Genomic DNA, 24,119 nt, shown 5'->3' on the forward strand with positions numbered 1-24,119 from the left:
GAATAAAGAAAATTCCCGTATTATAAATCAATTTACTTCTTTGACAAACGCACCATTTTTTTTAGCACATTTTTACAGTTGAACAAACTTTCCGACCCCCCCCCCTCACAATCAAACATCATGTGATATCCGATTATGCTAATGGGACATTTGTGGAACGGCTGTACTGCATAAAATGATTTGTCCTGTCTAGATTCTCAGACTATGATTGATCATATTGTCCACTTTCTGTTTATGTGGAACAAACGGGAATGTAACAGTATTAGCAGTAGCAGACACTTGAAATTTTGTTCAAATTAGTTCTGTCAACTTTTTTGCACTCTACTCTTTAAGTGTAATCACTTATGGAAATATGATAATAAATCAGAAATATTTTATTATTATTATTATCATCACGAGACCCATGTCGAACAGCGTTGGAGTTTCTTAATGCTAAAGGGTTCCACATTAAATATGGTACCCGATTCAGTTTTAGATTCTATTGCGAATCTTGCCGGATGGGAAAAAACGCAAGGAAAGTGTAGTCAAACATTTAAAGACCTGCTTAATTATGCATATCATTTGATTCTGACGTCATATGCTTTGAATATGTCGCACAATCTCGTCTCCTCTTCTTGGTACGGCGATTTCAGTCAGGAATTAACAAACTGTGGGCTCTGAAAAGCTGGAACATCCTTAATTTTTTCGCTAATAATAACAAAATTTTCAATTTTCTTAAAAGGGATATACAATATTTCAAGTATAATAAGTTGGAAACTCAATAAACTTAATGACAATAGAATTTTCAATGATTTTAATGTACTACTAGCTGTTTTTGGCTGCCATGATTTGCAATGAAAATCTGTTTCCTTAAACCTCCTATGCATAACGTTGATCTTCCTGATTCCCTCAATAAAGTGTTTTTAAGCATCAAATTATGACAAATAATACATTCGAGATATTTTAATACGCTTACGTTTTGCTCTGTTTATTGTCTAAACGAATCTTTCTAATAGAATCAATTTTCATGATATCATAGTATGGTTACAAACGCAAATGTTCTGATAACATATCGTCTAACTGCGCATTGTCTTCATAATATTGTAACTTCGCTTTCTTAATTCCCATATACACTGCTTAGAAAATAAAAGGAATTTTTATTTAGCTTACAATAGTTGAATAAAATACTTCGATTAAATAACGATGCAACATTGAAATTGTAATTTAGTGCTATAATAAAATAAAAAAAAAAATATTTTTAAAAACTATCAAAATTCATAAAAAAATTACACAATAGATATATTGGCATCGTTAACAAGATAATTTTTTTAATTTTAAAACGGTGGGGGGAAAGTAATTTTTTTTAGAATATCGCAGAAAAATGGCAGAATTTTACTTGATTTCCCATTAATTAAATTTTCTAATAAAAACTTCAAAAAAACTGATCTGAAATGCTTATCTTCTCATTTTAGAATATATTTGTGTAAATTTTGATAATTATTCAACCTCAAACCGTCTGTTTTATAGAACAACAAACGCAAATAATGATTATTCCTTATCGATGCTTTATTATTATTCGAGACAACTGAAATAATCTAAAGCTTTTCTTTCTTCGATTTACACACTTCGATTCTTCACAGGCAGATAATGATTATTCCTTATCGATGCTTTATTATTATTCGAGACAACTGAAATAATCTAAAGCTTTTCTTTCTTCGATTTATATTAGATTGTAATTGTAATCTAATATCTATTACAATATGGGGCGATTTGTGTTTAGTTTTCGGAATATAGTAAAGGAAATTTAATTTTTTTTTTTTGACAACTTCCCACAATCCAATTGTCTCCAAATTTTTATGCCTGGCTACAATTTTGTCATCAAAAATGCATACTAGGTTATTAAGTTTTTCAATTATCAAGTTCTCATGCAAGCGAATAGATGGATAATCCACTCTTCTACAAATTGTAATTGAAATTGGACGCAAATATATAAATTTAGTGTAAAATTCATTGGTATTCGTTCATTTTTAAGGCCCCGAATTTATTTGGAAATTTTCAAATTACACCAAGAACCCCAAGGTAATTGGCTTACTTCTCAATTTTCAGATTACGCCAAGATTGAAAACGCCAAGCTTAGTTGGGGATTATTTGCATTTTTTTGTGACTTGGTATAATCTGGAGATCGCCAAGTAAATCCGTGAATCCAACAATTTTGGCGAAATCTTGGCATCTTACGTACAATGGAGTTTAGAGATTTGGTTTTAATATGAAAATAACAAATATAAACAAGCACTGATAATTCTTTTATTCTTACTATCACACTCTGAAAATACCAGATTTAAATAACCAGAGTTAGTAAAATCTTTTAATTGAAACCGTTGTTGAGATATAGTTATTAGCAATTCATATTATAAACAATTGAATCTGGTTAATAATTTTTATGTTGTATATTTATATTATTATGCAACAATATGTGTCTTATTTTTTGCTAAAGGAAAAGAGTTATTGGACATTACTGTTGAGAAAACAGTATTGTTTTATATGTATACTCTATTAAATTAATTTTTCTTAAAAGCTTTTAAAATTCCATCAAAGTAGAAGAGGAAGTTTGCCATTCCGAAACGTGACTGCCGATCGCATGAAGTAAGTGCAAATTTTAGAAAGAAAGTTGAACTAAATGCTTACACTTTATCTGAAAAATAATCACAAACAAATTTGTGTGTAACAATGACATTTTGAGATAAGCTCATATGCAAAGAAATGTAGTCATCACAGATAATGATTCATTTATGCTACAAATGAGTTGTGTTCAGATTTGAATATATGATGCAATAATTGATATCTAAGATTTTGAAAGAATTTTTACAATCCTAAAAATTTTTATTAAAGTTTTTTTCATTATTTAACCCTTTTACATAAAATGAACTCAAACTCGTGCATAGAATAAAAGAATCTTGATATTGAAATCTATAAGTTTGTCAAATCAGTAATTAATTTTAAAAAATGAAAATCGTTAGAATAATTATTTTAGATTTATTTTCATTCGTATGTATGTTGAAACAAGTATGAAATTTCCAAATACGATATCTCACCTAAATAGGAAATTAAATAAATCATGGGTAAAAGGGTTAGAATGCTAAATTTTTCATATTAAATTAACCAAAAAAATATTAATTTTGATACATCAATGTATGAGCTTCTATACTTTCACAAGAAAAAAATGTATTTTCCAATTTAAATAAAAAAAAAACCTGGTAAATACTATTAAAAACGTATTAATTGGAGGTAATAAATAAAAAGAAAATCATATTTTGTGATTTAATTTGTATGACTTATTTGTGGTCCTAAAATAAATGGGAAGAATAGATATTTTTTAAGTTTAGTCTTTTTGCAATTTTATATTTTTTTAGTGTTTCATTTATTAATAGACTTTAATGATTCTTTAAATTTCGTAATTTAATCATAAATTTATTGCATATAGTAACTATCTATACATATTTTAACAAAATGAATCAATTATGCGATTAAATTAATAAATATCCATCATTTGTTAGGTAAGTAGATAACAAAGTATATTAATTATCCAGTATAATACGACTAATGACTTAATATAAGTATATATTATTTAATTGTATTATGTCTATACTTTTTGGATATCATGCATGGTTTATACTCCAAATATGGCACTGAATTTTATTAATGTTGGTATTCTCATATTATTGATAAACTATGTAAAAGAGGTCTATTTTGCACAGCGTCTGACAGATTTAGGATGCTATGATTTCAAAAACATAAAAGCTAGCAGCAAAACGGAAATCGCTGATAATTAATTTAACAGTTTATTTTATTACAGATCCATCGAAATTCATATAAGCTCATTTGTGATTTCAAAAAAATCTTATTTTTTAGTCATAATATATGCTGTTTACAATAAAAAGAAAGCTTAATTTGCCCCCTTTTTACATAACTACACAAATAATATATTTTTAAAACTATATGATTACAATCGTTATATATTACTAAAAATTTTATAAACTAAAATTTACTATGTTTACTAAGATGCTTAGGTCATTCTTAAATAGTCAAACTTTCAACAGCACTAAAATGTATAGTACAATCCTTTGACACAGCCATCCTAGAAATGTAGATTTCATACAGAACATCTATAAAAACTTCGACTATATCCATATAATTGAAATTTTTTCGTTTCACTGTCTTGATTATACAGTACATTAGTTTCAACGACAAAAAAAAAGTTTGCTACACAGTATTATCGGAAGCTTGAATATAATACATTTTGCCAACATTGCCAAATCATTTCATTTTGATCAAAAAGGGTTAATCACAAGCTGACTAGTCCGATCCGCCGGAAGGCACACGGAAAAACTTGAATGATCGAAACAGCAACACTGTGGTTCAGTCCTAAGGACCAACACCGGCCACGGTACAACCCTTCCCTAAGGAAGCACGTCCCGTCATTGATGGGAGGAGCCATACCTGTCCTCTCCCTATTGTAGTGGGAACTAACCGCATATCGGAAGCTTCCCGTCCTCATTTCTAAAGATCAAAAAGGGTAAAAGCTTTCAAAAAGGTATCGCGTCAGTTTATAACGCAAACGTATTCTAAGTTCAATACGCATCTTTGTAAATAAATTCACAAATTCTAAATTCATAATTTTTTTTCTTTGTTTACGTTTTAGTCCAGAAGCAAAATTCATTCTGAATATTATCTTTAGCAGTGGTTCAACAATGAACATGTCATGAGCATTGGATTTATAATCTTCCTGACTACACTTTGGCTATTGATTCCTACATCAGTTACATATTCAGTGGAAGATTTTATGCGAAGTATTCTTAAGAAAATAATGACCTGTCCTATTACTAAAGATGGTTACATCTCACAAAGACCTGTTGCTGCATTCTCTCCGGCCAGATACATGCAACTGATTGCTCTTGTTAAGAAGGACTCCAAAGGTATGTCTTTACTTATTTTGATTTATGAACTTTATTTTATGAGGCGTGACACAGTTCCAGTTCCGTTTGATTTGAAAATACAACGAAAATCCTGCTTGGATAGTTACAACTGTTTGTTATAAATTTTTTTTCCATAATGATTATGTTATTGTTTTCATTTAGTACAATAGTGCTTCGAATATCTGAGTTTACTGAGACTAAAATCGCCTCAGTTATTTAAAAATTCAATTAATAGAAAAAAATTAAAGCATTCTTTCCTCTCTTTCAACAAGATTTTCCACAATTCTACAATTGTTTATTTAAAATTATAAAAATAAGATCATAAGTACTACAACATTTTAAAATTTTAATAAGTTTTTATATTATTTATAAAACGTTTTATAAGATAATATGCATATACAAGTATTCCTTTTCCTTTCTTTACACTTCTATAAAAATGTTCTCAAAAGAGCACTCATTGCCATTTCTTTCGACAAAACGTAACTTTCCGTTACGTTTACAGTGCTGTCAATTGATGAAAATATATTGAATAAGTTTGTAACATTTCTCGAGTATTATAGAATGAAAGCTAAATTTTATTTTTATTATTTTCTAAATAACAAAAGATCATCTCTTAATCATAACCTTTTATGAGACTTAGCGTAGCGAAAATCGGATTTAACACCAACTTTAACATCCTTTTTTTGAAATTCGTGGCTTTATTAGAAGTGTATAGCACATTTTTTTGGCACCAGCTCTGTTAATAGAGGCATTGGTTGAGAGAGGCCTAGATAATCGAGGCTCTATTGAAATGTGTAAAGTAGGTGATTTTCATTTATATAGACCAGGATTCGGCGAATTGCTCCATTCCTCGTACACCCTGGATCTTATCAATATAAGAAAAAGCGCTTGAATTTTTGTTGAAAATTTCTTTATATTCTATTTGTAAGAATTATGTTCAGTTTATGATTTGTATCATAATCGCGACCGGAAGTTTGACTTTCAGTTGACATTGAATGGAATTCGTATTAGAAAATATATAAAACTGACGGCACAGAAAACACAAATTGAACAAACGTATTTTGCCATGAGTCTCTTGAGCAGGAATTGTTTTCTGACAAAAATGTATTTCGCTTGAACAATAGTAAATTTTATTTCCATTTACTAAAATACAATGGACCTAACTTTAATATGTCGAAGTTTTGTACTCGTCACTACGTATGTGAAAAATACTATTTCAAAAATTTTTGAGTGAACCTAAAATGACTTTTTATTCACATTTTAAGTGTCCTAAAACCTTTCTTGTAAATTGATATCAGTTGATATCAATTTACGAGATACATATTCCAAGTGGCCTGTAGAGTGTAAACATATAGACAAATACACAGTCTTTTTTCTCTTTTAGCACACATGTATTGTATAATATTGTATGATATTAAACATTATTCGCAATATTCTATCCTATTGTCAAATATTAAATAGTGTAATATCAATCAATATTGTACAAGCAGGCTTGCTATGTGAGTTATCATAAGTAGCGATAGTTTAGCACATCAGTTGAAGTACTTATTATCCAATTATTAAGTCATTTATATGAACCTCAAACTCTTCACAGTTCTTTGAGGTTTATGAATTTTAGTTTGAAAAACGCTGTCCATATCTGTCAACATTCATGTTGGCAAATGATAGTTTGATAAAAATGTTCTAAATAATTCAATTTGTGTTTATGTATTGAAATATTCCCTCTGTATTTGTATGTATATAAATTCAACTTCTTTTTTTTCTTTTTTTTTTATTTATTTAACTAAGAACTCACCTGTGGAAGATCGAAACCTGTTCCATTTCTCCTAAATGATCCAAGAACATGGAATTTCTGCACCATAGGATTATGTTTATCAGATGTAAGATATTTTTTCATTTAATTAGACTGTAATAATATTACAACATTCTGGGAAATTTTGAACATGGACAATATAGTATATTAAAATGGTTCAAAAAACATTCGAAGACAGGCTAATTATCAAAAACCATTTGCAATTAAAAACATTTAAGTTTTTAAAAAAGCAAATTTTATTTTCCATATTTATCTTACGATGTTAAAAATATTAATTGAATTTTTAAGATATAAATTTCCCTTTTTCTCAATATATGATTAATGTAATTTCTTTCATGTATGGTAACATTCATATGTTGTAAATACTGAAATTCTAAATTTAGCAACATAACTGATTGTTTTTATTTTCAAACATGTTTTCCTTAAAAATAATAATAGAAATATTAAAATTATAATAAAGTTATTTTATCCAGAAATAAATTACAAATAGAAATATAACAACTCTATATAAAATTGAAATCTGAAAATCCCTTGTGCTACAATTTAAATAGTTGCATAGAATAAAGTTAACGATATCCCTAAGTATATAAGAGTGTTAACTTACGGATCTGTGAAATATTTTTATCGCTTTCCATTGTGTTTGTTGCTAAAGAATGCAACAATGTTTCTTGGTCATGAAACTATTATTGTGACGTAAAATAAATATAGTATTTTACATATCACACGATAAATAGGCAAACAATGAAAAATAAGTCACAACTTACCAATTAGTAATTCGGCGATGCCGATCTTGGCGTAATCTGAAAATTCCGTTCTAAACACGTTATCTTAGCGTTCTTGGCATAATCATTTGAAAATCGCTAAGTAATCTAGGAATGTAATCATCTTGGAATTTTGGGTTGATTATCAAAATGGAAATGCGTCTAATTCGATGTTTAGAATCAAATGAGTTGCAATACATATCACAACATTCCAATTTTTTTCATACTTGTGGGAAAATTAAACGATCATTTATTATAAAAAAATTACGTGAACATGCTGTCTAAAATTCTGACTAAAACGTTCAGAATATCTTACTGAACAATATTTTATTATGGCTGGCAAATTTTCAAAATACTGAAAAGTCACACTTTTGAAAAAAAAAATTAAATAAGAACATAGAAAATGTGATATAGCATTAGGTAGAAAAAAAATCTAAACTATCTAGAAAAATATTTAAAAAAATTACATAAAAAAAAGAAGGAATCATTACATTTGTGTATAAAAACAGTTCTCGAATTTCTATTTTGTAGTGGATTTATAATTTAAAACTATGTCCAATTCATCTCTAATACCATATTATAAAAATTATAAGAACATTTAAATTTTAAAATATTTTGTAAAAATATAGCATTTTTTTATCTGAAGAATAAATAAGAAATTGCATATATGGAACGGAAAAAATCAAAGAAAATTGGCAACATCGAGGCATGAGAATGTTTAAGTTTGATACATTCATTTTTATATTATTTTTTAAAAAAATGTACTTCTAAATATATAGAACGATAAGTACTTTGGGATTATTCCGTCGCCATTTTCGCCAAACCCGATATCGTCAAAAGGCAGTTCTGGGCCAATAACTGCGAAATGCGTCATTAACCGGAAATTGCTTTTCATTACGATGGCGCCAAAGGGTTGGCGCATTTTCACGAGCGTTGACAGGTCGACAGGATAATCCCAAAGTACCAAACGATAAAGTACATGCAAAAAGTACGCATGTTACGATAGTATTTTTTAAAGCTATTACAACGTTCGCGAGCATAAGTCCAATAGTTTAAACAATGAAAAGTGTTGTTATAAAGAATATTTAAAATAAAATTTTAAATGTTTCTTAGACTAAAGAAAAAAATATTAAAATAAAATTAACATAACCAAAAAATTTTAAAATTTTAAAGTGGCGAAAAAATGCTTTTTGTGCAATAATATGCTTCGGACTTATTGTGGATAAATTTCTAAATTTTCATTACATTTCAATTTAAAATCTTGTTAAAATTATAAGAAATATATCTTTCAATTAATACTTACCACATAAGATGAAATTAATTGATAAATTCGCAGCTATAGGCTTCAAATCCTATTTTTAGAGTATTCTGAAAGTTTTATCATATATTTCGCTTGAAGAAGTTACAGTTGGTATATCAATCTGTAGACATTTTCCTATTTAAAAAATTGTAAATAATTGTTATTCGAATACTGAAAATTTCTAAACAAAGATCACACAAAAATTACTAAAACATAATTCCACACACATTTTAAATACTTATAGAAAACTTTAATGCGTCAAAACTTTTTTAATTTCGTCATATCAGTATGAAGTCACAAAGTTATTACATTTAAAAATATTCTAAACACCACATTTCCAGTATAATAACAACTAAAGCAAACGGTGAATCAGTTGGGATTTTTGTTTGTTTTTCCAGAAAATAATGTTTACCAATCGCAATATATCACCTCTCCATTTCTACTAAAAATAGATTATTTGCTAGACAGATTTTGTTGTATTTAAAACTGAAAGCTGTGTTTTCGACGATTCATTGCATTAGATATTTTATCGAAATACGATGAAGGGACCGCAGAGCAGATAGTAAGATTAGATAAGTTCAAGAACAGTGCATATTGAAAATAGTGGAAAATTGACATTTATTCTGTTATTTTAGACAATGAATCTTTTCTTTTATCTAATACTATTGTCTTCTGACCTGCTGAAATAATCTATCATCTTCATTGAAATTGAAAAACAATCATTTGACTGAAATCTTGTTTTCTTTATTAAAACGCTATTGCTATTTTCACTTTTTAAAATTCACAATGAAAACGAATTGCAATTGACAAAAATATTTGCTTTCAGATATTGTTCAATATCGATTATATTTATCGCCATAATTATGTAAAAATCTTCCAAATCTGAAAATAAAATTATATATATGTGTGTTTATTTGTTAATGAAATTGACTAAATTCGACCAGTGGTTCTCATAACAAAACTGTGGACGTGTGCTCAATATCGATATTGAAATAACATAAAAGATAACATTTTGCAATACTATTTTGAGAATATTAATACATTCAAAGTTATGAACATAAATAATGCTGTAAATAGTATGACACCCCAAATGTCGAACAATACTTGGCCAGAATTGTAATATCGCTTTGCACTTCTCATGCTATCAAAGATGCTCATATTGAAATTTGCTTACATAAGTGATTTTATTAAAACTCTTTATAAATGTCTTTATAATATATCGAAATAACGAAATGCCGAATTGTAATAGTTTTTAACGACATTTTTAGTATTCCGGGAGAAAAATTTCCCCATCGTATATATTCCTTCTAAATGTGACAACAATTTCAGTATTTACAATATACAAATTTACTCGAAACACCAACAACATTTCATAGACATGATTTAACTTTCATTATAATACTCTACATTATAAAATATATTTCTTGAAATTTCATTCAGGAATGTGTCTGCTTCAGAGATTTCAATGGAAAGAAATGCAATAAATTTCAAGGAAAATGTTGGCTTTTTTATTGTTTCCTGACTGGATGCAAATTTGAACTTCCCAGCCTCCGCTGCGCTTGCGATGCATCGCTGTACGGCCAAACTGTCTCAAGTAAGTCTCAAAAATAGCCAAGATTTTTCCAATATTGAAGTTATAATGTTAATTGTGAGGTTATAATAATTTTAATAACTTTTTGTTTAAGTTATTGAAATTAGTTCATGGAAATATGATTCACAATTTTTTTAATGTTAATTCTGCACTTTCGATATTTTCAAAATTTTGATAAATGAATGGGAAGAAGGGGTTAATACACAATGTATCCACTCTAATAATGGCCTAATAGATAATTTTTACACTGTTGCAGTAAGACATATACTTCCAATTGGAAAAACACTTTAAATGATGTAAAAAATCCTGCTTTGTGCTGCTTGAATCAATAAGTGTACAACTGAAAAAAATTACAAAAAAAATAAATATTTGTATATTTTTATTGGCGATATATAGTAAATTATTTTTTCACGCTAACATTTTTCTTAAAGAGAAAAAAATCCTTTTTTCTCTTCACCAAGCCATGGAACTTTGAAGGACATTATTTTAAGCCAATCAAGTCGTCTCGTTATAACACTCACTGAGAGAGCTTTTATAAAAATTTAAATGATCTAATATCATTTAAAATACCATAATACCGAACATAAATACCAAAATATAACCAATATTTGGTGGACTCACTGGTTACCTGAGGTGACTAGTATGAAATAAAATATTCTTATTACTTTAATATTCGAACAAAATACGCAGATAAATTTCCATTTTTCCGCTAATGAAAATTTTAGAATTATGAAGTTTTTAATACTGCTATTTTAAATGATATTAGATATAAGAATCTTAAAATAACTTTTGGGCCTCACGTTATATAAAAAAAGTTAACTTTTTAAGTCATGCTATAACAAATAATGGCTCCAATTATAGCTTCATCAATAAATAATATAAGAAAAAAACTTTCAAAAAATTGCTCTCATAGATTTAAAAATAATTCAAATAAATTCGTATTTTTTGAAAAAGTTTTAAGGAAAGTAAAGAAAATTTAACTAATTAGTTTTACTCTAAGTTTTTTTACTAAACTTCCATCAATAATTTAGCTTCTAAAATATATTCTTAGTAAAATTCGTATAGAAAGCAATCACTCTCCCAAATTCATAAATTAAAGATACTGTGAACACAAACTGAATGCATGTGTTTTACTACAGTAGATGCGATTGAATAGAAACTATTTTCTAGAACAATTTCTTTATTTTTCCCAAGAGAAACTGATACTCAACTAATCTTTGCAATTACCATCCTACGATCCAATAGTCTCAAGCTATATAAAAGCATACAAAATAAAATCTAAGAATTTTCTGATTGTTAAATGATGCCTTAATATTGGCCCATCTGATGGGGAATTTTGACCTTTAACTTCCTAAAATTAATTGGCTTATATAAATTATCAAAGATACGATGAACAATTCATGATTTGACTAGAAATCTGCTTCACTATTTAAAGAAAAGCTGAAATTTTAATGTTTACAAATTCAGTGAAAACAAAGAATTGCAAAAGTTTTAAGAAAAATTATAGCTTTTTTTAATAATTCGTATTTTTAAAAGCAACAAACTTTTAAACCAAATTATTTATAAAACAACAACTTTTAAATACGACTTTTAAACCAAATTATTTATAACACAACAATTTTTAAATACAACTTTTAAGCCAAATTATTTATAACACAACTTTTAAATACAACTTTTAAGCCAAATTATTTATAACACAACAACTTTTAAATACAACTCTTAAACCAAATTATTAATATCATAACAAGGTTTAAATACAACTTTTAAGCGAATTATTTATAACACAATTTTTAAATACCGTTTAAACCAAATTATTCCAAAAGAAAAGCTTAGTTACGAGTGTAATTTTTTCTCCCTTTGACTCTAAGTAGCATTCTTAACTCGAATATTTTTAAAAATAATTTAATTAAAAAGACTCTTCAAAACTGAATGTGAAGATCCATAATACTTCATATTGAATTGAATTCCATAATATATAACCCGTTCTCACTCAAATACAACGTGGAGACCAACCTTAGTATTATGAAATTTTTTGAGAGACATAAAACATATGAACTATATAACTATAACTACATGAATTGCATAGTCTCATGAAACTATTATGTTGTTTAGCCTTATGTTATTTTTCTATAATGTTTTGTTCGAATTATGTTTAACTTAAATTAATACTTTTAGGCGGTATTTACTTCTACGATCATGGTATTGAACATACCTATCGACCACCACCTATTGGTTTTGCCACGATCGATGTGATTGAAGTTCCTGTCATACGAGAAACAGATTTTGGAGGTATTCAAGTATTTTTAAGGTTAAAGTATCATGTTTTTAGATGTTGTTAATATAAAATGTTAATTTAAATGTCGTTTGATAATATTGTCTTCTGAGATATCTAAAGCGTAACATACATAATTATCATATTTTTTAAATTTTCAATATGCTTTTGCGATGTATTCTACAATTATGTACAGCATTTATGCCAAATTATTCAAGTTGTCCTAAATTAATTCCAATAAATATGATAGCTTCAAATATAATAATTTAGCATTTTTGGTACGCCTTGGCATATTAGGAACTCAGTATTTTAGATATCAACCAATCTGCATTTTCTAAAAGCTTTAAAGTAATAAAAAAAATTTATATAAGTGAATCATTCATTTCTGCTTTTTCTAACATTAAAAAAGTTCTCTATAATGCCTCAGAGAACTTCTTACTAGTAAATAACTTATTTTAATTGTATTAGTAATATCAAAATTTGTAATGATATAGCTCATTGTATTATAAACAAATGAAAAATGATCAAATAAATTTGTGAAGGAGTAGAATTTTTAAAATTTATATGTTATGTAATTTTTTTAATTCATGTATTATTTGCTGTAAACATGTGTTAACAACAAATCTCAGTAAATCTAGAAAAATTCCCGTTTTTTTGTTATCAGTAACTAAATATGAAAAAAATTATTTTCTGTCCATAAATTCATTTCAGAATTACCATAATACTATCAATTAATGTCTTTATTTACTAGAAAGTTTTGCTTTAATATTTATTACAAATAGATACTTTTGCTTAGAAGAGTGTATTGTATCAGAATGATTATATAAATCACTTTCTAACTTCCTACTGAAAAATTGTTTCATAATTAATTTTTCCTCTGGTAAAAGAAAATTATTTATATATTTAGATTCTAAAATGTTTCACTTGAAATTTTTCTGTCATTTCAAGGTTACGAAGTAATTGGGGGAAATCATCGCAAATCAATGGATTCAGATATATATCTTCAAAACTCCCAGGAGGATGGGATGTTTGTACCAACAAAACAACAATTCCCCTTAAGTAGATGGAACAGAAAAGAATACTTTCCAAACAATTTCCGCCTTGCAGAATCTCCTGTACAAAGTGAAGTCGTCCAAAAAAACACCGCTTATGGAAATCATTTCAAACTGTCGCACCCAAGAGAGTTTGAAAATACTTATCCATATGAAGACGAAAGATCTATAAGTGAAAACTTTCTAGATTCGAAAAACAATATAGAAGACAAAGGTGATCATTTTTACTTATGTTATTCAAAATTGATGTAATTGTGAATTGAAAGGTAGTTCTTCATTTGTGCAATTTGTGTTATCTAATAAATTTCTTCTATTTTCTATACGAAAAAAAGGAACCCCTAATCTGTGATAAGAAATACTGCTTGTAACAATTATTTAATTAGCCATCTACGCTGACTAGTTGTTAATATACACATTAGTAGCATTAATTAGTCATGTGGTTAACTTTGATGAACTACGTATTATCACCTTGAAAGAAATTACTATTTTTAATTAGGCTTATTCAATAAACATAGACTATTCTGATTCTTGCCCAAATTAATGAAATTAATTATTGAAGTCAATCGTTCCAAATGTTGAGGCTGTGGACTGTCACAAAACTTTATTTTGCAATATCTCTTAAAGTAGGTGGGCGGTAGTGACAAGTAATGATTGATAATGTATATAAATGTCCTAATCTTTAAAATTAACTAAAAAAATTGGCGAAAAGAACACAGTGATTGGACTCGTGGGCTCCATCGAGGTTTTTCCCACAGAGAACATGCAGTAAATTGAGTTTTTCAGATAATTTTGGACATGAAAAATGAAGGATAGGTAATCATTGATGTCATAATTCGACATCATGAATTCTTAAAGGAAATAAGAAATTTTCAAAATTGAACCAGTAGGGATCTGATGCCTAGTTCTTTGATTTTGGTAAAGCAATAAGGAAGCAATAAAAAGATTTTTTTCTCAGTGATTGGAAGTAACAATTACATCCCAAAATGAGTATTTTGAAGGTGTTTTTCTTTTGCATTATGGAGTTCAGTAGTTCCTTTCTCTTGAAGTTTGTACATGAGTTGAGATCTTTTATGGCCGTTTGTATAAAAGTGCTCAAATTATTTCAGACAATAGAAATAAGGCTTGTTTGATATACTTGATACACTAGTTCTTTGCCGTTCGGTGCATTTAAATGACCAACTGTGTAAATAATAATATGATACTAATGTCAGTAACAAATACCCATTACCTGTCCATGCACCGAACTTGGTAGGTTGATAAGACTTATTATCAAAATGTAATCAACATGACCACATTACCATTACTGTATCCTCCGCGGAAGCAAAAACTCGCTTTCTTATCGGACGACTTCTCTTCCACTTTCTCATGGTTCTCCCTAGAGGAATATACGACTCAGGGATGGGACAGTGTGTCACTCTTCAGCTTGCTTATGAGATATCATCTAAGAAAACTTAGTCTAGTGTGGATCGCAATGCAATAAAAATCGCATTATAAAAAATAGAATCTATAGAATTTTTCCTTCTCTAAAAAGTGCTTTGGAATTGTCTTCTATCAGTTGCTTTTAATTCTTTATCCTCTAACCAATCCAAACAATAATGAAATCCATTAATCACAATATTGTACAATAATGTAAACATTAAATCCAACCAATATTGGTTAGATTTAATGCCAGTAAGAGAATACAAAAATAGTTTTCCATCCATAGAGGGGAGAGGACAAATCTTATCTTCCAATTGTTGACAAAGGTTTCCTTTCCAAAATCTTGAAAAAAGAAACTTTGCTTAGAAATTTCGAACCCATATATCTTCTTCAGATATGGGCTTATTCCATAGTATCACATGTTGAATATTGATATATTAATCCACACCAAGCTATTTTATCAAGACTTTCTTAAACAATAGCTGTTATACAGAAATATGAAAACTGCATAGTAATAATAATAAAGTACCAACACAAAAAAATCACCAAATAATGGAATCAATAAAATATAAATTTATTTATCTATTTTTATTAAACAGAAATAGTAGATAAATTTTCTAAACTGATAGCCACAATGTTGAAAATGCTTATATATTTGCTTTATATTTTGCAGATTTCAGTAATCAGATCAATTTGTATGAGAACATGGAAGCCAAACCAAAACGATTTGAAAGATTCAGGTACATAAATCAGGCTGATGAAAATGCTCAAGAAAACGAAAATGAATCTCCAGATTACAGAAATTGGCGAAATGAGAATTCAGATTACATTTTTAGAAAGCCAGTGGGTCCATTTTACAAAACAAACTTGGATATACTCAATGACAGAAAATATCCCAAAGGAGTAAAAAAAAATGTCAGGAATCTGGATATGGTGGATGATGAAAATTCTTTGCAAACATTCAAATATCCAGATACATTCAACGATTGGGAGGAAATCAATCCATACAACCGCCCAAAGTCATACACAAAGTTTTCAAGATTTTCTCGAAACACGATGAATCGTCCGGGAAGTTTTCAAGAAAAACAAACCAACGAGGGAGGCAGGCCGGATTTCAGTACAATGAGAGTTTTGTGGTCGGATTCAGAGGATGAAGAAGGTATGTTTCAATGTTGTTTTTAAAGCGAAACTACACAGTCAAGTCACTATATTATGACCCCTAAGCAGCTTAACGCAAACACTAATCACAAGAAGCGTCGCGTATTTACAATACAGTAAAAATATTGGTCCCTAGAACAGTGGGCAAAGGCTGCTTTTTTAGATGAGTCTCGATCTCTACCGCACATGATCGATAGGCATTGACGTATTCGCCGAGAGACATAAAAAAAAATTCAAATCCAATGTTGTGCTGCAACAAGGTAGAAGATGCAATGATGGCCTGGGACTAGGGATTGCAATATCGGACCAAAAGTTCAATACCGGTATTCGGTATTTTTAAAATCATAATACCGGGATACCGGTTTTAATACCGGTAGTAGAAATTTTAGAAAAAGAAAGAAAACACAGGTGCTTCTTTTTTTTATTTGCCAGTTTTATTAGAGAGTGTAAATATCACAAAAAATAATTTGTAATTTATAAATTATAACAATATATAAAGAATCACAAAAAAGTAAAGAAACATCTTATTTATTTAAATCACAAAAAAGTGTAAATATCATTATTCAATCTGAGGTACTATTACAAATTTTTGAAATGTGATCTTAAAAAACATAATGCATTAATTATACTGCCATTAAGCCTGGAACGTAATTTTGTACAAAACTTACCTGCTGTCGAAAACGCATTTTCGGCATCTACGCTAATTGGTGGTTCTGTTAGCAATGCGCAATATACTTTTTCCAAGTATTTATCTCTAAATCGCTTCTCTTCAAATAAATAGATTTCTCGTCGGATTGTTTGGGATATAGCTGATTTCTGTATTGTATTTTGGTTTGTTGAAAGTTTTTTATTTATCGCTAATTCTAATTTTTGTTGAAGACACAATTCCTTTTTACAACCGACATTAATGTCATCATAATCTTCGATAACTGAACCGAATTCTTCTGAATGTGGATAGGTTTGTGGGTAAAAAATTTTAAGAAAATTTACTATAAACTTGATAAGATTTGAATTGGTTAGTCTCTTTTCTTCTTTTTCATTTTCATTTTTAAAATCATTATAATTATGTAAATACCGTAAGAAAATTTCATTTATTCTTCATAATTTAATGTTTATGTCCCTTATATTAAATAAAAAAATGCTCTGAAATATTTTACTGTGCATTAGTACTTTTTCCTTCTGTATTACTAATTATCTGTAATGTTTACGTCTTATAAAACCGAGAGTCTTGATTATTAAATGTAAACATCTCCTCCCTTCATCTTTCTTCTTTCTTTCCCCTATTTTGTCGAATTAAACCCATCCTAACACATGCGCAAAAGCGCGCAAGGTTTTACAATCCGTTGTCAAACAGTACTTTATCTCCTCTCTTGATTGTATGGTGCAACTTTATATTCATAGTTCTTCTAATTAATTTCGCCCGTTAGGGAGACATAAAAACAAAAACTTATACTATTTTGCTATGTTGGTGATCCCTGAACATATAGTGGAGACAATTTGAAACATTTCTTGTAAATACCGAAAATCCGGTATTTAAACTTGTGAATACCGGTATTACAAAATTGTACAAATGGCTCAAAATACCGGTATTCGGTATCCCGATATACCGGTATTGGTAATCCCTAACTGGGACATGTTTCCTTAGCATGCTTTAGGTCCATAATTCTTGAGGAAGATACTCTCAGTAGCTGTGTGTGCTTATCCATCGTTGCTTATCAGGTTCACTCTTGCATAGCAATTAATGTAGCCTGCGAATGGTGGCGTGCTTCAACTGAATAATGCTGCATACCATGTCTTCAAAATTGTCCGAGCATGATTCGAGGAACATAAGGTAGAGTTTGAGTTAAAACATAGCCTTCAAATTCCTGTAATCTTAATCCCTAGGAAAATCTCTGGGAGCATTTTAATCGACAAATCAAACAGAAAGATCCTCCACCTCAAACTCTTCATGAGTTAACTGATGCTGTGGTGTTCTCATGTTTATGGTTACTTGTTACCACCTTCCAAGCACACATTGAGTCTATTAATTACTGTTTTGGCTGTAAGAGGATGCTACTCCAGCTATTAGATATATGGTCATAATAATGTGATTCGACTGCGTATCATTAATCTCAATCAAACATGATTTCTAGCACTAACATAGCATGGGTCTGTTGAGATAACAATTGTCCTTCGAACTAGGTAGATGAGTGCATTTCCTATAATAACAGGCTGTTTAATATAATTGTGTTGAATTCGATGTATTCACCACTCTACTATTTCTTGTTATTGATAGATCCTCAATTGCGAATTATGAGCGAATGAACGTTTGCAAGACCAGGGAAATTTTCATTCCTGTCAATCTCCTAATTTACCAAAACATACTTATCGCATCATGCAATTCTTTACGACACAACCGCCTACCCGTCAGAGCCAGGCTATACCACTGATGCCTTTACAACCTATTCTTTAGTTTACATGCTTTATTATACCATATTATTATTACTCCGTTTTGAATGAAAGTATCCTTATTCAGAAAATTTTTGCGAAAACACTTGTCATAAGAAAGGCACATTTTGGTTCCTTTTTACTTTCTTGTATGGAAAATATAAGAAATAGAATAAATTCCTTAATAATCGTAAATTCAACCTCCAGATTTTAATGAATCTCCACTTTTTTTTTTTTTTTCGTTTCGAAAAATAAAAGCAATTTTGAAATTATGTCAGTTTGCCTGTGAAAGCGATATCTCAAAAAGACAAACAACTAGACAAATAAATTTCAGTATTCAATCATTACCGCTGGAGTTGGACAGAATATTCCGAAACAAAAGGACAATTTCAGGTTTTACAATATGTTTTGATTTCAATACTTTTCATATTACTTTGCTTGTATTTTCACTTAATATAACACTATACCAAAGCATTTTAAAACTTAAAATTATATAATTTGCATCTGATACAACATAATTAGTCAATTAATTTGAGATTGTAGCAGATTATTCCTAACTGAACAGTTAAGAGAGGGATAGATAGTAAGGGAGAATAAGTTAGGATCTCAAATATGGTTATTGATTTCCATAATTGAATAAAAATCTTTTGACAGAATTAATGAATGTCATTTCATTGTTAATATATGAGCTATTAAGATCGTTTGATAAATCCCAATCCCGGCCATGCAATTAAAACAAATAGCTGAAAAAGATATGTTGTAAATATTTTGAATTCTAAAGGTCGTTAGAAATTAATATATTTTAATATATATTTCAGAGAAAATGTCTCTTAATTACTCTTGATTAAGTTTTTTCTTCTTTTTTAAGTTTCAGGTGATGAATTCAAGTTCCTCTCCGAAAATGAAGCATCTATTCTATATTTCAATCCATTTTTGCATTTATGTATTTTTCTTATGGTATTTATTTTTTTATAATAAAGATTATCAATTTTTTCATCAACTTATGCCAAATTTACTTCGATTTTGAATCACTTATATTTAAATATTGTCTATAACTCTCATATTTAAACATTTTAACAAATATCCATTCAAAAAATATAATCCTATACAAACAAAATATAAACCGGAAAATACATCTATTTAATTAGTTTTAGAGGAACCAAGAAGAAATATATTGAATAAAATATAGTTTCAACGTAATCTCTATTAATAATGCAGGTGTAGAACGGGGGGGGGGGGTGCTTTACTGGACAAAACATCGATTTTCTAATTAGAACTGCATCTAATTTTTAAAATTAGAACTCCATAATTTTGTACATTATTATTTGTAAATTGATAATGTCGTAATCTTGGATAGATTTTTTTTAATTTTCATTAAAATTTTAATCAATTAAAAATTATGCGGTAATTTGATTTTTCTTTCGTGATAACTTTCGATATTATTATTGCAATAAAATTATTTAGAATTTTAAAAATTATAATACTATTTTTATTTTCTTATAATTTTTTGCTTTATTATTTTATTAACATTTCTCTTGTCCTCTCTCACGACATTTACATCCTTTCAAAGTTAAATAATTCCGATTCGTATTTAAACATTCTGCCTCTTTCAAAAGTTAATATACTCCGTAGTGAAATACTTTGTATGTGTTAAATTCGTTAATTTTTTGAAAAACCATCATTTAAAAGAGTAAACGTAAGCAAATTTCAATTAATGTAAAGATCATTACTTTGCTTTTAACAGAAAAATAGAATGATTTTGGGATTCATGACGAAACAGCACGTTTCGCAGAAATGACCCATAACACCATATAAGAAAAGATAGAAACAAAGCTCATGACTACTACGTTTAGATTAGAAATAATTAATAGCATTTATCCATCTTCTTTTATGATTAGCAATTTACTTTTTACTGATTAAATACTCTTTAATTTCAATGACTATTTTAGCCATGCTTTTTTATGTCTTCATGTTTCTTTTCGTCTCTCTGTCTGGTCTCTTGTGTGACCTGTAAGCTATGAGTCCTAACCTGAATGCAATCTTCATTTGTATCATCATTTTACTTACGATGTAGTCATTATTCTTTTTGATATGATATGAAGTCAAATCGGTAAGAAGAATAGTACAAGTCCACTTATTGCTTTATTTTTTATGAATTAGTTTGATAAATGGTGATCCAAGTATCGAATGCTAAAACAACACTAAATCAGCCTCCCTTCCTTTGCACCAGACGTATTGAAAAACTTAAATAGTACAAGGTGGCCATAATTTTTCCTGATTGGCGGTATCTACAGCTAAAACGAAAGAAAGAAATTAAACCACATTTCATATACAGACTGTGAAAGGCATGGGAAGATTACTTCCGCAGAAAAAGAAATTAGTGCCAATAGTTGCCGATAGGGGAAATGCTGGAGGTGTGGGAGTACAGTTATGAATGAATTATTGAAATTCACAGAAAATAATCTTTTATTCGTCAATATTAAGGTCCTCTGGACGCCTTGCAACGTTTTCAATATTCTGACCTTCCCTGTGTACAACATATTGCATACTGTGCATGACGTTCTCCACTATTGCGTGTAAACTATCAGTTTCGATGTTCATAACAGACCGTTTTATGTTCTGTTTCCAGACATGCAGGTTTGCTTAAAAGCAGCCACAGCATTGCACTGCCTAGTGTAGAACAGTTTTACCAGTAAAGCATGCTGAGGTAAGGTAGGGCCCATATTAAGAGTGCATCAACAGTCAATCAAGAACACATCAATAGAAAAGAATGAACTGTTAACAGGTCATTTGCTCTTCCCTTTTTACTAGGAATGCATGGCGCTTACTAAGAATGTCACACACGCATTGGGAATTTTACGTAATCCATCTCGATGTGCAAATTCCTTGTTCGTGATTGCAGCGGCAATATTTCTCCTATCGGCAACTATTAGTACTAATTTTTGTTTTTGCGGAATTCATCTTCCCGTGTCTTCCATAGTCTGTATATGAAATGTGATTTCATTTCGTTCCTTTTAGCTGTAGAAGTCGCCAAACTGTGAAAGTTATTTTATAGCCACCCTGTATGAAAGAATAATGCCAATCAAAACTTTGTTATCTCAAATTAAGAATGTGTGACTAGTACTCATCTTCTCAACTTTTCAATTACAAAACGATGTTTTAACCCAGTTTTTCATTTAGCTAAAAATATATTTTTGTACTTATCCGGACTATTATTTTTTTAAATATTTTGAATGAGAAGAAATATTGTCTTTCTAAATTATTTAACACTTTAAGTGTCAGGCTTGGTTATTCAAGTTTTCTGCTAATTAGAGGTATTCGATTTCATCCATATATCGGTAGCTGTGGATATGTGCAACGTTGCGATAAGACTGCATGTAGTAATAACGATAAATTTCTTGCGTATATATTTATTAAAATCTACACTCTGTATTCCTTTAGAAATTTGTCTTTCATCAATCAGTTATCTGTGGCCTTTATTCCAGTACAGTTCAATAATAATAGTAATATTTAAATATATTCTTTTATGGTCCCCAAATTATTTAAATTTTATTAATAGAAAAATAAATTTTCCTTAAATATCTCCGGTTAATAGTAAATAACAGAATCTATATAAAAAAGTATATAGTCAGTCATATTGTGACTTATGGAACTTTAAAAGGCCCGTTGACAGTTATCTGTCAGCGATTTAAGCCGAGTGAGCGTCTCTTGTTTTTTCAGTAGCGCCAACTAGGACCAAAAGTACGACTTAGCTACTTCATGCGTCACATTCGCTTGCACAACCCCTTTTTACAGGGGTGCACATTTACACACCTAACAGATAGAACACAGAAGAAAAATCATGCCCGAACCGGGACGCCCAGATCACGGGAAAGACGCGCTACCCTTATGCCAGGACGCCGGCATATAGTCAGTTACTGCTGACTGATGCGATCAGAAAGAAAAATATAGTTTGAATCAGAAGAGACCGATGTGGCCTGAAGGAAAATTATAATACGAGTCATTAGTGTTTGACGTGATCCGAAAGGAATGTGTAGCGTCAGTCACTAATATCTGATATGGTGCTTATTGTTTCATGTCAATTATATTTCATTGCTCTTTAAATCTTTGATTAAATTACATTTCTCTAAGAAAAACGAGGGCCACGGAGGCCTGGTGGTAAGGTCTCGATTTTGGAACCGCAGGGATTCGAGTTCGAGACCCAATTCCAGCAAAGAACCGTCGTGTAATTGGTTCTGGTGCACGTTAAATCCGTCGGGGCCAAACGTCCTTCCGCTGGTGTGGTGTGGAAGTTTGAAAGAGGGAGTGTCAGCCGAGGTGTCGCCCTCGCCATCTCAATATTACCAGGTCCGTTCCAAAATAACCCTAGTGTTGCTTTAAAACGGGGAATATATAACTAAACTAAACTAAACTAATCCGGTACAGACTTTTTACTTCCACTTCTATTTCTTAGCATGTACACTTTTAAATTTGCATCCTCAATAATTATATAATTGTATTAAACCTTAATGGGAAGTATGAAATGAAAATCTACACTAATATTGATGAGATGAAATTTTACATTTGATTGAAAATTGGCAAGCATTTTACGCTATCGAAATTTTGGCAGCATTTGAAATTTTGCTCACCTTTAAAAATATTTGATGACAAAAAAGACCCAGAGATTTCATTAGCATTGCTGATATTTCGATTTTTTTTATAGAGAGATTGACTAATTTTCTTGTTGTACAATATAAACCGATAATAAAACCGTTGTACTGTAAAAACCGATTAATGAAAAGTTTTGTCTCAAAGAATAAGCTATATATTTTGAAAATCGCATTTTAAATCTTGCAATTAGTAGTAATGCTTTTAATGTAGTGTGGTTGCTCATTTCAATGGACGAAATACTTGTTAAATAAGTATGTGTGAATATTTGTGAATTATTATTTCTTTTCAAATGCGTTTTGTTTCATTTATCTTGCTTTCTTAATACGTTTGTTTTTATTCTTTAAATTTCATCTCCTGCTTGGTGAAAGTTATTTTTTGTTCTAATTAGTTTTGTATATTTCTTTTTAAATTTGAAAACTATCAACTTTTAAAAGGAGATATTTCTATATCGAAAACATCTACAAAAAGATAACATTTTTTAAAAATTATATTGAATCATTCTGATATATTATAGCTAATTTCCTATTTATTCCTTTTTAAATACCAAAGATTATATTATATTTAATATTGTGGTTTGAACAATTTAAAACTAATTTTAAATATAATTTGTAATAAGTGTTGTAATCTGTGCTAATTATAAAAAAATATGTGTCTATATATATAGGATAGACGTTATCTATAGGATAAGAGCTTAACCTAGAGTTACAAAATTTGTATCTTTATT

The 24,119-nt window shown here is 29.3% G+C and overlaps 1 protein-coding gene across 1 annotated transcript; it reads left to right on the top strand.

Annotated features, from left to right (window-relative positions):
* Window positions 1–3,685: 3,685 nt before the first annotated feature.
* LOC129963759 (uncharacterized) lies at window positions 3,686–19,745 on the top strand. Its single transcript, XM_056078295.1, has 7 exons — window positions 3,686–4,952; window positions 6,741–6,832; window positions 10,267–10,420; window positions 12,593–12,706; window positions 13,638–13,955; window positions 15,834–16,319; window positions 19,614–19,745. The coding sequence occupies exons 1-7, from the start codon at window positions 4,739–4,741 to the stop codon at window positions 19,718–19,720; spliced, it is 1,485 nt and encodes a 494-aa protein (XP_055934270.1). The 5' UTR covers window positions 3,686–4,738; the 3' UTR covers window positions 19,721–19,745.
* Window positions 19,746–24,119: the final 4,374 nt, after the last annotated feature.

The sequence above is a fragment of the Argiope bruennichi genome, chromosome 3 (assembly GCF_947563725.1).
Source record: "Argiope bruennichi chromosome 3, qqArgBrue1.1, whole genome shotgun sequence".
Taxonomy (NCBI): Eukaryota; Metazoa; Arthropoda; class Arachnida; order Araneae; family Araneidae; genus Argiope; species Argiope bruennichi.

Excerpts from the sequence above, each read along its gene's own strand:
- LOC129963759 (XM_056078295.1), top strand. The coding sequence starts at position 4,739 with ATGAGCATTGGATTTATAATCTTCCTGACTACACTTTGGCTATTGATT. Across the intron at positions 4,953-6,740 it reads TGTTAAGAAGGACTCCAAAG|AACTCACCTGTGGAAGATCG; the intron begins GTATGTCTTTAC and ends TATTTAACTAAG. Across the intron at positions 16,320-19,613 it reads GGATTCAGAGGATGAAGAAG|TTTCAGGTGATGAATTCAAG; the intron begins GTATGTTTCAAT and ends TTCTTTTTTAAG.